Source organism: Leptonychotes weddellii, chromosome 14 (assembly GCF_054177405.1).
Source record: "Leptonychotes weddellii isolate Sample4059 chromosome 14, ASM5417740v2, whole genome shotgun sequence".
Lineage (NCBI taxonomy): Eukaryota > Metazoa > Chordata > Mammalia > Carnivora > Phocidae > Leptonychotes > Leptonychotes weddellii.
The window spans coordinates 1418502-1433811 of NC_138382.1; the positions used below are offsets into that span (position 1 = coordinate 1418502).

The 15310-nt window shown below is 43.9% G+C and overlaps 1 protein-coding gene across 4 annotated transcripts in view; it reads left to right on the forward strand.

The window, feature by feature from the left end:
* The window catches only part of ZNF169 (zinc finger protein 169), a 125419-nt gene extending 114309 nt beyond the window's left edge, over positions 1-11110 (forward strand). For 2 of the 4 annotated variants that reach the window (XM_081802726.1, XM_081802727.1), the window contains one exon: positions 7477-11110. In XM_081802726.1, coding sequence (XP_081658852.1) covers positions 7477-8972 — 1496 coding nt within the window. In that variant the 3' untranslated portion in view covers positions 8973-11110. Of the gene's footprint in view, positions 1-7473 lie in introns of all 4 variants that reach the window. The other 2 variants (XM_031028255.2, XM_031028257.2) reach the window with 1 other exon arrangement.
* The last annotated feature ends 4200 nt before the right edge of the window (positions 11111-15310 follow it).

Sequence of the window (15310 nt, forward strand, 5' to 3'; positions counted from 1 at the left end):
ATTCTTGAGCAGAGTGGTCTTTAGCTTCCAAGTGTTTGAATTTCTGCCAAATTTTTTTCTTGTGATTGAGTTCCAGTTTTAAAGCATTGTGTTCTGAGAAGATGCAGGGAATAATCTCTCTTTTTTGGTTATCGGTTGAGACCTGATTTGTGACCCAGTATGTGGTCTGTTCTGGAGAAAGTTCCATGTGTGCTCGAGAAGAATGTGTATTCTGTTGTTTTAGGGTGGAATGTTCTGTATATATCTATGAGATCCATCGGGTCCAGTTTATCATTCAAAGCTCTTGTTTCCTTGTTGATTTTCTGCTTAGGTGATCTGTCCATTGCTGAGAGAGGAGTATTGAGGTCTCCTACAATTAACGTATTGTTATCAATATGACTCTTTGTTTTGGTTAACAGTTGGCTTATGTAGATGGCTGCTCCCATGTTGGGGGCATAGATACTTACAATGGTTAGATCTTCTTCTTGGATAGACCCTTTAAGAATGATACAGTGTCCTTCTGTCTCTCTAATTACAGACTTTAGTTTAAAATCTAATTTGCCTGATATAAGAATTGCTACCCCAGCTTTCTTTTGAGGTCCACTGGCATGGAAGATGGATCTCCATCCCTTCACTTTCAGTCTGGATGTATCTTTAGGTTCAAAATGAGTCTCTTGTAGACAGCATATGGATGGGTTCTGTCTTTTTATCCAGTCTGCAACCCTGTGCCGTTTTATGGGAGCATTTAGGCCATTCACGTTGAGCGTGATTATTGAAAGATATGAATTAATTGTCATCATGTTGAATGTGAAGACCTTGTTTTTATAGATTGTCCCTGTAAACTTCTGTTGTATATCACTCTTGGGGTCTTTCTCTTTTTATAGAACCCTCCTTAATATTTCTTGCAGGGCCGGCTTAGTGGTCACATATTCTTTCAGTTTCTGCCAGTCTTGGAAGCTCTGCATCTCTCCATCCATTCTAAATGACAGCCTTGCTGGATAAAGTATTCTTGGCTGCATGTTTTTCTTGTTTAGTACCCTGAATGTGTCTTACCAGGCCTTTCTGGTCTGCCAGGTCTCTGTGGATACGTCTGATGTTATTCTGATGTTCCTCCCTCTGTACATAAGGAATCTCTTCCCTATAACTGCCCTTAAGATGGTTTCCTTGGTTCTAAGATTTGCAAGTTTTACTGTTACATGCTGGGGTGTAGGCCTGTTTTCCTTGATCTTGGGAGGGGTCCTCTCTGCCTGTAGGATGCAAATGTTTGTTTCATTCCCCAGATTAGGGAAGTTCTCAGCTACGATTTGCTCAAATACATCTTCTAGTTCTCTCTCTCTCTCCACTCCCTCTGGGATTCCAATTATTCTGATACTGGAACGCTTCATGGTGTCACTTATTTCTCTGATTCTATTTTCATGGGTTCTGAGTTGTTTTTCCCTGGCCTCCTCTCTTCCCTTTTTATCTATTATATTGTCTTCCAGGTCCCTTATTCATTCTTCAGGCTCACTTACCCTAGCCATTAGATTATCTAGATTGGATTGGATCTCATTGATAGCATTTTTAAGTTCTGCTATTTCAGCTTTCATTTCTGCCCTTAGAGACTCTATGTTGCCATTAATCGATTTCTCCATTCTAGCTATTGTCTTCACAATTGCTAGCCTGAATTCCATCTCTGACATCTTGGTTATATCTGCATCCATTTGTAAATCTGCAGCATAAGTCATAATCTCTGAGTCTTTTCTATTTTGGGGGTTCCTCCTCCTAGTCATTCTGTTGTTGGGTGTTTGAGGGAATGTATAGAGTCCAAATTATTGACCAGAACCCCAGCAAGGTGCACCTGTTTTAAAGGGACCTTAGGGTTGCTGGCCTCTTGTTCTCTCAGCCTGTCTTCTGGGAGAGGTGCCTGCCGCACTGTTACTCAGGCAACCCTATTTGGGCGGATTTGCCCTACCCCCCTCTGGCGGGGGATTAGGCTCAGCGGGAATCAGTTTTTGGGGCTTTTGTTCTCTGGTGGCTTTCCCTGGCGGCTCTCCATGTCTCTTCCATGAGTCAGAGCAGAAGAGACCACTTCCAACCCTCTGCCTCAGAGCAGAGAGACTGCAGTCTGTTCTTCAGTGAGCTCTCCAGGCCATACTGTCTCCATTTCTGTCCGTGCTGCTATAAACTGCAGCGTCCTGGCTTGTGCGCCCCTCTGCAGCGCTCCCAGTCCTGCCTCCAGTTTGGGGCACGTCTCTGCCCTTTGTGCTCCTAAAACCGCCAGCCACTCCCAGTTCATATGCGCGACCCCGCTACTCGAGGGGTTTCTGTCTCGGGGGCTGCCCTAAAGTCCTTTCCCTGCCGCTACCGGTCTGCGAGTCTGTGCCCCGTCCCCAGCGAGCGAGGCTGTCACTCACCAGCAGTGTAGGATCCTTACAGCCAGGCTCTCTCCCACTGCTTTATCCTGACATCTGCCCACGGAATCACGGCTCCCCGCTTCATACCTCGAATCCAACCGCCTGCGATATTCTGTTTGTAGAGATCCAGATCTTCTTACATCTCAGGCTGATTTCGTGGGTGCTCAGAGTAGTCTGGTAGATATCCAGCTCAATTCCGGGGACCACTTGAAGTAGGGTCCCCTACTCCTCCGCCATCTTTTCTTCCCCATCGTGAATGATTTTTTAAATGTATTCTTGGATTCTCTTTGCTAGTATTTTGTGAAGGATTTTTATATCTATGTTCATCAGAGATACTGACCTGTAGTTCCCTTTTGCGATGGTGTCTTTATCTGGTTTTGGTATCAGGGTGATACTGGCCTCATAGAATGAATTTGAGAAGAATAGGTTAAGTATTTTTTTAAATAGATTTTATTTATTTGACAGAGAGAGAGAGCACAAGCAGGGGGAGCAGCAGGCAGAAGGAGAGGAAGAAACAGGCTCCCCGCTGAGTATGGAGCCCAACGCGGGTCTCAATCCCAGGACCCTGGGATCATGACCCAAGCCAAAGACAGATGCTTAACCAGCTGAGCCACCCAGCTGCCCCAAGGTTAACTATTCTTCAGATCTTTGGTAGAGGGGCACCTTGGAGGCTGAGTTGGTTAAGTGTCTGCCTTTGGCTCAGCTCTTGATCTCGGGATCCTGGGATCAAACCCTGCCTTGGGCTCTCTGCTCAGTGGGGAGTCTGCTTTCCTTCTCCCTCTGTGCTCTCTCTCTCTCAAATAATCTTTAAAAAAAATCTCTGGTGGAATTCAACAGTGAAGCTGTCTGGTCCTGGACTTTTGTTTGTTGAAGTTTTTTGGTTACTGATTCAATCTCCTTACTGCTAACTGGTTTCTTCAAATTTTCTATTTCTTCCTGCTTCAGTTTTGGTAGGTTATATGTTCCTAGGAATTTATCCATTTCTTCTAGGTTGTCTAATTTGTTGGCATATAGTTTTTCACAATACTCTTTTTAACAACTGTATTTCTGTGATGTTGGTTGTTATTTCTCCTCTTTCATTTCTAATTTTGAGTTTGTTTTGTTTTGCTTTTTGATGAGTCTGACTAGGGGTTTGTCAGTTTTCTTGATGTTTTCAAAGAACCAGCTCGTTTTTTTGGTTTCTATATCATTTATTTCTGCTCTAACCTTTATTATTTCCTTCCCTTTGCTGGTTTTGGGTGGTGTTTTGTTCTTTTTCTAGCTCTGGTAACGTTAGGTTGAGATTTTTCTTGCTTCTTCAGGTAGGGCTGTATTGCATATACTTTCCTCTTAGAACAGCTTTTGCTGCATGCCCAAAGGTTTTGGACCATTATGTTTTCATTTGTTTCCATATACTTTTTGATTTATTCTTTGATTTCTCAGTTGACCCATTCATTGTTTAGTAGCATGTTATTTACCCTCATGTATCTGTGGTCTTTCCAGATTTTTTCTTATGGTTGATTTCTAGTTTCATAGTGTTATGGTCGGAAAAGATGCATGGGATGACTTCAATCTTTTTGAATTTGTTGAGGCTTGTTTTGTGGCCTAATATCTGATCTGTTCTGGAGGATGTTCCATGTGCACTTGAAAAGAATGTATATTCCGCTGTTTTAGAATGGAATGTTCTGAATATATGTTAAATCCATCTGTTCCCATGTGCCAATCAAAGCCACTGTTTCCTTGTTGCTTTTGTTTGGGTGATCTGTCCATTGATGTAAGTGGGGTGTTAAAGTGCCCTACTGTTTGTTCTTAACTCTTTTATATATTTGGGTGCTGCCATGTTGGGTACATAACCATTTACAATTGTTGTATCTTCTTGTTGGATTGCCTCCTTTACTATTATATAGTATCCTTCTTTGTCTCTTTTTACAGACTTTTATAGTCTATTTTGTCTGATGTAAGTACTGCTACCCACCCTTCTTTTGACATCCATTTGCATGATCTCCTTCCCCTCAAGACTTTCAATCTTCATGTGTCTTTAGGTCTGAAATGAGTCTCTGGTAGGCAGCTTACAGATTTTTTTTTTTTTTTAAATCTGTCACACTATGTCTTTTGAGTGGAGCATTTAGTACATTTACATTGAAAGTAATTATTGATAGATCTGTATTGCCAGTTTGTTACCTGTTTTGTGGTTGTATTTGTAGCTTTTTTTCCTGATTCTTCTCTTTCTTTCATGGTTTGTTGGTTTTCTTTAGTGATATGCTTAGATTCTTCATGTTTTGCTTATCTATTACTGTTGATTTATGTTTACCATTTGATTTATATATAACATCTTCTGCATACAGCAGTCTATTTTATGCTGATGGTCATTCTTTACTCCTTCCCTCCCCTCCATGTTTTAGGTATATGCTGTCCTAGTTTACATCCTTTTATTTTACTAATCCCTTGACTGACATTTACAGAAATACTTTTACTGCTTTTGTGCGTTTTTTACTTTTCACACCCTAACTTTTCTTCTACAGCTGGCTTAGTGGTCACATACTACTGTAGTTTTCGTCTGGGAAACTCTTTCTCTCTCCTATTCTGAATGATGGCTTTGCTGGATATAAAGTATTTTTGGCTGCAGAAGTTTCCCTTTCAGCACTTTGAATATATCATGCCACTCCCTTCTGGCCTGCAAAAATCTAATACCCTTATGGGCTTTCCCTGTGTATGTAGGTCTTCTTTTCTTTTGCAACCTTAAAATTCTTTTTTTTTTTTTAAGATTTTATTTACCTATTCATGAGAGACAGAGAGAGAGAGAGGCAGAGGGAGAAGCAGGCTCCCAAGGAGCAGGAAGCCCGATGTGGGACTCGATCCCAGGACCCCGGGACCACGACCCGAGCCGAAGGCAGACGCTCAACCACCTGAGCCACCCAGGCGCCCACAACCTTAAAATTCTTTACCCAGTATTTCTTGACATTTTAATTACAGTGTGTCCTGCTGTGGACCTCCTTGGGTTGATTTTGTTGAGGGATCTCTGTACCTCCTGAATCTGAATTTCTTTTTCCCTCCCCAGATTTAGGAAATTTTCAGCTGTAATTTCTTCTCTTCCCCCCTTTATCTTCTTCTGGGATCCCAGTAGATGCAAATGTTACTGTGCTTGATGGAGTCACTGAGGTCTCTAAGTCTATTCTCTATGCAGTATTTGTCTCTCATCTGCTTAGGTTGACTGCTTTACATTACTCTATCCTCCAGGTCACTAATACATTCCTCTCCTTCCTGTAGCCTACTATTTATTCTATCCATTGTAGTTTAGTTTCATTTATTGAGTTCTCAAGGGTCTCACTGATGTCCTTCATTCTTAAGTCCAGTGAGTATCTTTATGATCATTACTTTAAATTCTCTAACTACTTCTGTTTTGTTTAGGTCTCCTGCTGTGTTTTTGTCATGGTCTTTCATTTGGGACATACTCCCCCTGCTGCCTCATTTTGTCTAACTCTGTTTCTGTGTGTTAGGAAACTCACTATATCTCCTCTTGAAAGCAGTACCCCTGCAGTGTTCCCTGTTCACCAGGACCTGGTGCTTTAGAGGGGTCTCCTATGTGTGTTGCCTGTATCTTGCTGTTGTGTTGGGAGTAGCTTTTCCTTTCAGTCCAGACTCTGCACTGACTCTATTGCTATCTGTGGTGTGAGAGAGACCCAGGTAGGCTGGCTCTGAAGGGGAGTGACCATGGGAGAGCTCAGGGGTAGGGTGGGGGTGTTAACAAAATTTGCATTGGGGAATCTGGCCTAGGACTAGTGACTCAAAGTGTGGTAATTGCCAGGGGCATGGTGTACATTAGCAGCAGTGGCCTGGGGTAACTCAAGCAGCTGAGGTGGCCATCAGTGGACACATGGCAGCTGGGAGCCTATGGTGGCTGGGTATGGCATGCACAATGTCAGCAAAATTTGCACTGGGCCACTAGTCCTAGGCCGATCCCCCAAAGCAAGGTGGCAGCCAGGGATAAAGTGCACAGGAGCAGCAGCGGCTTCAGGTGTGCAGCAACTGACCAGGGCATGCATGAGCTGCTAGTCCTAATCCAGATCCCCCAAAGAAATGCAGCGGCCACAGAGGCACAGCGCATTAACAGAATTTTTGCTAAGCCCAGGCCTGAGGCCAGCTGGCTTGGCGTGGGCAAATCCTCAGGAGAATACAGGGGTGTGGTACACTGCTAGCAGGTTAGGTAGCAAGTGTCTGTGTAGCCCCGTGTCCCACAGGTGGCCCTCTGTGCTGGGGGGTGGGGAGGAAAATGGCACCTATTAGCTCCTTTGTTCCCAGAGAAGTCCCCCAGCATGCTCCGAAATCAGTATAAACAGATCTCCCTCCCGTTGTGCAAGCTGTCGCTTCTATGTTGCCTCTCCTTGGGCTGCTGTCACTTTAGGGGCAGGCTCTGGCTATCACTTGCCTAGCACTGGCGTGGCTGACTTTTAAAGCTCCAAATCCCACTGGTTATACAAACTCATGGAATTCAGCCCCTCTGGTTTTCAGGGCCAGACATTACAGGGATTTGCTTGCTCTGTGTGGGCTCTATGATGCTTTCTCCTTTCCATGAACACAGTTCCATCCTTCCGGCAGCTTCCAACCACTGTTTCTGCCCTTCATAACCTCTCAAATGTGAGTCATGGAGTTTGTTTTGCGAGTCTTCAGATCACTCTCCAGTTTACAGACTTGGATATGAGTGATATCTAGTTGTAAACATGGGACTGGGTGAGCTTAGGGTCCTCTTATTCTACCATCTTGCACTGCCTCCCCCATGAGTCACCTAGTTTCTCAGTGGAAGCATATATTTGTGGATAATGTTTGCGTTAGCTTGGGCTTGCAGAAAACTGTATTGGGGGGAAAATGTGTAACTCTAATGGCAGCAGTTTATAGGCTCAGGCTGCCTATGATGCTTTCTTGCTGGGCTGGTAGTTGGAGCTGGCTCATCATGAGTGTCTTCTGTGTTGCAATAAGATACGCATTAATGTGTCAGCGAGGGATGGAAGGTAGGTATATAAAGGACGTCTTGGTTGCGGGAACAGCTGAGGAATGACTGTTGGGCAAGTGGAACCAACCATTCACAAGGTACCTGTGGTGATTCTGACCATCATTTTCTCTCCAGCAGAACCAGGGACAGAATTCCGGCCATGGGGCCATTCCTGCCCGGTGACCTTTTCCAGTACTCAGTTCCTCAAACAGTATGTGCTGTGTGGTCACCTTCCTCAGATCTTCCCAAGCTCATACGCAGGAAGCCCCATCCCAGTGGAAGCTCCAAACTGCTCAAGTGAACAAGCGGATGATGGAGACATGGAGGGGAGACTCCGGCTGAGTGGGGTTTCCAGGGTGCTCTTCAGACCCTCTCAGGACTGGCCAGTAGACTGGGTAGAAGGCAACAGAGCTGGGCATCCTGAGGAGGCAGGCCTTGCAGCATCTGAGGCAACCATGTGTGGAAAATACAGACTGGGACTTGGTACCAAATCTAGCTTCTTGAGCCTCCAGAAGCATCATGTATGCCCTGAATGTGGCAGAAGCTTCTGTCAGAAGTCAGACCTCACCAAGCACCAGAGGACACACTCAGGGGAGAAGCCTTACAGCTGTAGGGAGTGTGGGCGAGGCTTTGGCCGCAAGTCCTCCCTCACCATCCACCAGAGGAAACACTCAGGGGAGAAGCCTTATGTGTGCCGGGAGTGTGGGCGCCACTTTAGGTACACTTCCTCACTTACCAACCACAAGAGGATACACTCTGGGGAGAGGCCCTTTGAATGTCAGGACTGTGGGAGAGGTTTTCGCCAAAAGATTGCCCTCATCCTGCATCAGAGGACACACTTGGAGGAGAAGCCCTTTGTGTGTCCTGAATGTGGGAGAGGCTTCTGCCAGAAGGCATCACTCCTCCAACATCGCAGCTCACATTCGGGCGAAAGGCCCTTCTTGTGCCTTGAGTGTGGGCGTGGCTTCAGGCAGCAGGCACTACTCCTCAGTCATCAAGTCACACACTCAGGGGAGAAGCCTTATGTCTGTGCTGAGTGTGGGCATGGCTTTCGCCAGAAGGTCACCCTTGTCAGACACCAGAGGACGCACACAGGAGAAAAACCTTACCTGTGCCCAGAGTGTGGGCGTGGCTTTAGCCAGAAGGTCTCCCTCATGGGACACCAGAGGACACACACAGGGGAGAAGCCCTACCTGTGCCCGGAGTGTGGGCGTGGCTTTGGTCAAAAGGTCACCCTCATCAGACACCAGAGGACGCACACAGGGGAGAAGCCTTATCTGTGCCCGGAGTGTGGACGCACCTTTGGCTTCAAGTCACTCCTCACCAGACACCAGAGGACACACTTAGAGGAGGCGGCTGATGTGTATGGAGTATGTGAGCAAGGACTTGGCCAGAAGTCTCACTTCACCTCTGACCAGAGGGCACACTCAGTGGGGAAGCCATGTGTGTGCAGGGAATGTGGGCGAGGCTTCGGCTTCAGGTCAGCCCTTATCAGACACCAGCGCACCCACTCAGGAGAGAAGCCATATGTGTGCAGGGAATGCGGTCGAGCCTTTAGCCAGAAGTCTCACCTTCACAGACACAGGAGGACCAAGTCTGGCCATTGCCTCCCACCTCAAGAGCTGCTCTCCTGACCTTTCCTTTCCTCTTGAGTGTGAAGATGGCAGAAAGCACTAGGAGATGTTCCACTTTCCTCAGATGCAGTGGAGGAAAAAATGTGTTCTTTCAGTGATTGGAAGATAGTTGATTTATGGTTTACTTTATGTGCTAGCAATGTGTTTTAATTTGCTAGGGCTGCCATAAAGAAACACCACAAATTTGATGGCCAAAGAACAATTCAAACTTGATGGCCAAAGAACAATTTTCTCACAGTTCTTGGGACTGGAAGTCCAAGATCAGTGTGTGCACTTTGGTTTCTACCGAAGCCTCTCTCCTCCGTTGACAGATGCCTACATCCTTACTGTGTCCTTGCATGGTCTTTGTGCACTTGTTCTAAGGACAACAGCCTTACTGGGTTAGGGCCCCACTCTATCACCAAACGAGGTCACACTGTGGGTTCTGGCTTCAACATAGGAATTTGGAACAATTCAGTCCATAACAGCCTCCTGGACCCCCAAAATTCATGTTCTTCTCACATCCACAGCATGTTCTTAACAGCTCCCAAAGTGTTGACCCATTCCAGCATTGACTGTGTCCAAAATCTCATGTAAATCAAGTGTGCGTGAGGCTAGGGGTGTGTTTCATCCTGAGGCAAACCAGACAAGTTACCAAAGATGTAGAATTTGCATTCCCTTTCCACAAGGGGAAACAAGAGAAGATTGATGAGTCCCAAGCACATCTGTGACCTAGCAAGCAAATTCTATTAGGTTTTAAAGGCTTGAGAATAATGTCTGGTAGGATGCTTTGCCCTCTGGTCCTGCTGAGGTGGCAGCAGCAGACTGACAGCAGTATGCAACCCCCTGAGACCATGGAGGCATTCACCCTCCAGGCCCACCACGGGAATGTCAGACCAACTGATCTGTTTCACTGTCAGGGTCACTGTTTCCTCCTCTTGGTGGTAGCACCACAGAAGTCTGACAGCCGGCCTTTGCTGTGTCCCGTCTGTACCATCCTTAGTACAGCCTCGTAGTTACCACTGAGCATCAACTGGTTCCAAACTAATCTCTTTATCAAATGACTGTCCAACAACACCACTGGTATTCTCTCTAGAACAGGCTTTCTCATTTTCACAATATGGATAGGCTAAGAATTCTCAAAATCTTCAAGTTCTGGCTCCTTTTTGCTAAATAGTTCCTTCAATTTACCTCCCTCCTCACATATTTCTAGGAGGAGCAACAAAACAGGTATACCTTTCAACACCTTGCTTAGAAATCTCCTCAGCTAAGAATTCGTCACTTCTGTCACCTAAGATTTTGATCCTCCACTAAACACTGGAACACAACCCAGCCACATTCTTTGCTGCTTTATAATCAGGATTGCCTTTCCTTTAGTTTCCAGTAACGTTCCACATTTCTGTCTGAGGCCACAGCAGAATCACTTCTAATTTCCCTTTTCCTACCATAGTCTCCTTGAGGCAACCCCAGCTTTCTCCAGCAAGCACCTCTAAACTCGTCCACCCTCTACCCACCACCCAGTTCCAAAACCACCTCCATGGTTTTTCATATTTATAGTAGCACACCACTCAGTACCAAAACTGTATATTCTTTTACCAGGGCTGCCATAACAAAACCAGAGACTGGAAGTCCAAGATCGCCCTGACCTACTGAACTTTGCCTGCTGGCTGGCAGGTGGTACCTTCTCCTCACGTGGCCATTCCCCTACACATGTGCCAGAGAGCAAGTGAACTCTGGTGTCCCTTACTCTTGTAAGATCCAGGCTCCACCCTTACAACATAATTTAACTTTCAATATTTCCTTAGGTCCTGGACCAAATACTGTCACATTAGGAAAGGGCTTCATCATGGACTTTTTTGGGGGAAAATTTAGTTCATAACACTGCCCTCTGGACTCCCCGAATTCCTACCTGGCCCTCAACTCCTGCCATAAAGGGTCCTGATCTTTTCTTTCCCAGGAGTGTGAAGCCAGCAGGAAGCACTGGGCGGTGCTGCACTTTCCTGAAGTGGAATGCAGGAAGCATGCTGGTCCTCTCAGTGGCCAGGGGTGTGTGTGTGTTGTGTGTGTGTGGGGGGGGGGGGGGTGTTGGACACACCTGCTTTCTAAGCCCTCCTCCACACCCAGGTCTGTTTAATAAACTGCTTCCTTACAAAGCTGAACCTGATCATATACCTCATTCCTTCAGCTGTCAAGAACCCCATGGTCCTGAACCTCAGCAGAAATGGAGGGTCACTGTCTATTTGTTCTTAACTGTGGCCCTGAGTGTGGGGAGGGCCCTCATCATCACCCTTTCTTAGGTCCTCCAACAATGCCAGTAGGGGCATCTTCTTGTACTCCCAGCCCTGCATCCTGTTAGCCACGCCCATGTACCAGTGATCCAGCCTGAGGACTTGGGGCCTTTCTTCCATGACCCTCCCTAATCCTCCAGTCAGAGGAGCTAGAGCACCTGTCTTTATACCCAGTCCAAAGTACTGTCCCTTTAGCCTGCCTCTCACTCTTGGATCCCCAGAGCCTCACAAGTGTCCAGCCCAGGATAGGCCTTGTCCTTTTCCCCAGGCCCAGAGGTTTTTCCTGGCTTAAAATCCAGAGGCAATAAAAGATTAATACACACACACACACAAAAACCCCCAAAATTTTACATGTCAAAAATATCAAAAGTAATACCAAAAGACAAATTTCCTTCCTTCTGGAAGGAAAATCTAACATATTTCACAAATAAAGGGTTAATATCCCCATTTTACAAGAACTTTCAAAAATCAAAAGACCAGAAATGCCACAGAAAGTGGGCAAGAGACATGATCAGGAGTAAGTATACAAATAAGTGCAGTGCAGTCTGCTGCTTACAGGAGAATGCCAATGGCCAACTGGTAACTACATTTTTTTTCCTCCTACTAATATCTCATATCACAGTGTTTTTATCAAAGCTATGAAATTAACTTTAGGACAGCACTATTGGGAACTATTCAGATTTTCCATTATTGTCGTTTTTGTGATCTAGGATCCAGTCTAGGATCCCATATTGCATTTATTCTCATGTCTCTTTAGTCTCCTCCAATCTATGACAGTTCCTCTGTCATCCATGACCTGGATACTTAAAGAGAGCTGGTCAAATATTTTATAGAACCTCACAGTTTGGAATTGTGTGATATTTTCTCATTACTAGATTTGCATTATAGATTTTCTAGAATACCACAGAAGTGAAATATCCTTACTATATCATATTAAAGGGTACATGATACCAACAAGATTTATTCATGGTGATGTAACCTTGGTCACTTTGTAAAAGTGGTGGCTACCAGGACTCTCCACTATAAACTTGCCATTTCTCTTTCCATACCCCATTAGTTGGAAGTAATCTGTAAGTCCAGTCCATACTCCAAGACAAGGGAATTAAGTTCTATCTCCTGGAGAACGCACCTTGTAATTAGTGCTTCTTACATCCCCCACCCCACAGAACAAAGTGGCCCAGTGTTTTATGGCTCCCAAACTACCAAAAGACAGCCCAGGTAGGTCCATTCCTCCCTGGATGGAACAGAAGTCCTACTGACAACACCAGGTGAGCCCAGGAGCACCAGCAGGTGGGAATGATTAAGGGAAATGCTTTCTTATCTCACAGGGTTGAGACTCCCCTCCCCAACCTAGACCCAACATAGCCAGGGAGGGTCGGTCCTGCCACAGAAACACCTGTTCCAGGAAGTACTCTCTCTCTAGAGACCTGAGATTCCCCATCTAAGCAAGACACTTAGCTGGGTGGCACCAGCAAGGACATCCCTGCTAAACTGCCCAGCCCAAGAAGAGATCCATCTCCCTTACTGGCAGACAACAGGTTGCCAGGAGGCACTGGAAATGGGGATCCTGACACATTAACAGCTCAACCTGTGAAGCTTTTGCTTCCCTTTTGGGCCAGAGCATCCCTTCCCCTATCTAGAGACACCAAGCAGCCTGTTTTTGGAGAACTCCTTCCACACTCCCAACACCAGCCGGAAAAAGTGGAAGGAACGGTGGTACCAAATAAGCCAAGTAGACCTAAACAGCATTGCAAGAGTTCTGAAAACTATACTGTCATTGGATCATAGGCTGCGATCTGGGAGCTAACCTAAAAGCAGGGTGACTGCCTGCTAAAATCAAAGGTTTAAATATGACCCAGAGTCTCTTAACAGCTAAATGTGCAGGATGCAATAGAAAGTTACTCATCATACCAAAAACCAGGAAATCACAACTTAAATGAGAAAAGACAATCAACTCACACCAACACTGAGATAAGTTTGATGCTGGAACTATTTGACAGGGATATTAAAGCAGCCATCATAAAAATGCTTTGAGCAATCACAATTTCTCTTGAAACAAATGAAAAAATACAAGATCTCAAGAACAAAAAACAAAAACAAGTTACACCAAAGTTCAACTGAAAATTATAGAATTAAAAAATAGAGAATTTAAAAGCTCATTGGATGGGCTTAATGGTAGAGTTGATATGACAGAAAATGTAATTGTAGAATTTGAGGGCAGATTAATAGAATTTAGCAAATCTGAACAATGGAGAAGAAAGACTGAAAAAAAAATCTTTGCGACAAGAACAAAAAAAGCTAACGTTTGTGTCGAGTCCCAGAAAATGAGAAAGGAAGTAGGATTGAGAAAATACTTGAAGAAATATTTTGAAGAAATGACCAGAAACATCCCATATTTGGCAAGAAACATAAATGTGCAGATTCAAGAAGCCAAGTGAACACCAAATAACATAAATCAGAAGAAGTCCATACTAAGACATCATAATTAAAATTCTGAAATCTAAAAACAAAACAAAACAAAAAAACCTTGAAAGCAACCCCAGAGAAATGTCTCATTACCCATAGGGGGACACCAATTCAAATGACAGGAGATTTCTCATGAAATCATGGCGGTCACAAGGACGTAGCATAACATTTTTCTTCCAAGTGCTGAAAGAAGACTGTTAACTGCAGACTGAATATCTGCCAAAACCATCCTTCAAAAATGAAGGCAAAATTAACAAACACATTCCCAGATGAAAGAAAACTAAGAATTTGTTGCTAGCAGACCTGACCTTAAAAAACGGCTAAAAGAAAGTTCTTCAAACAGAGAAAATAATAAATACTGGAGCATCAGGAAGAAAGAAAATACCATGAAAAGAGCACAAATATGACTACATAAAACAGGCCCTCCTTCTACCCACGTTTTTAAAATTACATGTGATGATTGAAGCAAAAGTTATACTATCACCTCATACTCTAGACAACAACGTTTAAAAGTGGGAAAAAGGCCCTAAACAAAAATAACATTTTCACACTTCACTCCAAATGGTAATATACTGAGAGACTGTGATAAGGACTTATGTGTATTGTAATACCCAGAGCAACCACTAAGAAAACTATACAAAGAGATACACTAAAATACATGAAGAATGAATCCAAATGGAATCTTACCAAATAACCCACAGAAAAGAGAAACAGAAAAATGAGACCTAGAGGAAACAAATTTAAATTCAGTAATAAAATGGCCAACTTAAGCCCTAACACATCAGTAATTAATTACCTTAAGACTGGTTCTAATTACACCGATCAGAAGACAAAGATTGGTGAGGGTGGATTTAAAAAAAAACTCCCCAACTATACACTGTTTATTAAGTTCAGTGACATAGATAGATTGAAAGTAAAAAGGGTGGGAAAATATACACCATGCAATCAATTTTAAAAAGCATAAGTTCCCATATTAATATCAAATACAATAGACGTCACAGCAAAGAAACTGACCAGAGACAAAGAGGGGTGTTATATAATATAGGAATCAATGCACCAGGATGGTATAACAATTCTGTGAATGAACCAAATAACAAATATGCATGAAGCAAAAACTGATAGAGCTGAAACAGATTTTGAGAAAATTCGTCATTATTGTTGAGTTCTCAGCAACTGAGAACTACAGAACAAAAATCAACAAGGATGTAGTAGAGCTGAACACCATAATCAAGCACCAGGATCTGACATATATATCACTCCATCCAAAAACAACAGAATATGTTTGTTTTTCAAACACCAGTGGAGTATTCACCAAGACAGTCCATATTCTGGTCCATAAAACACACCTCAACAAATTTGAAGGAATTAAAATAATAAAGAGTATATTCTTTACAGTTGAATCAAACTAGACATAAGTAACAACAGGAAAATTTACAAAGACTCTGAAATTTGACAACATCATACTAAACCATGGGTCAAACAGGAAGTTGTTTCAAAGGAAATAAAAAATATATTGCACTGAATAAAAATGAAATACATCTCAATCTGTGGGATGCAGCTAACACCATGAGGAGGAAATATAGCAGTAAATACATCATACATACA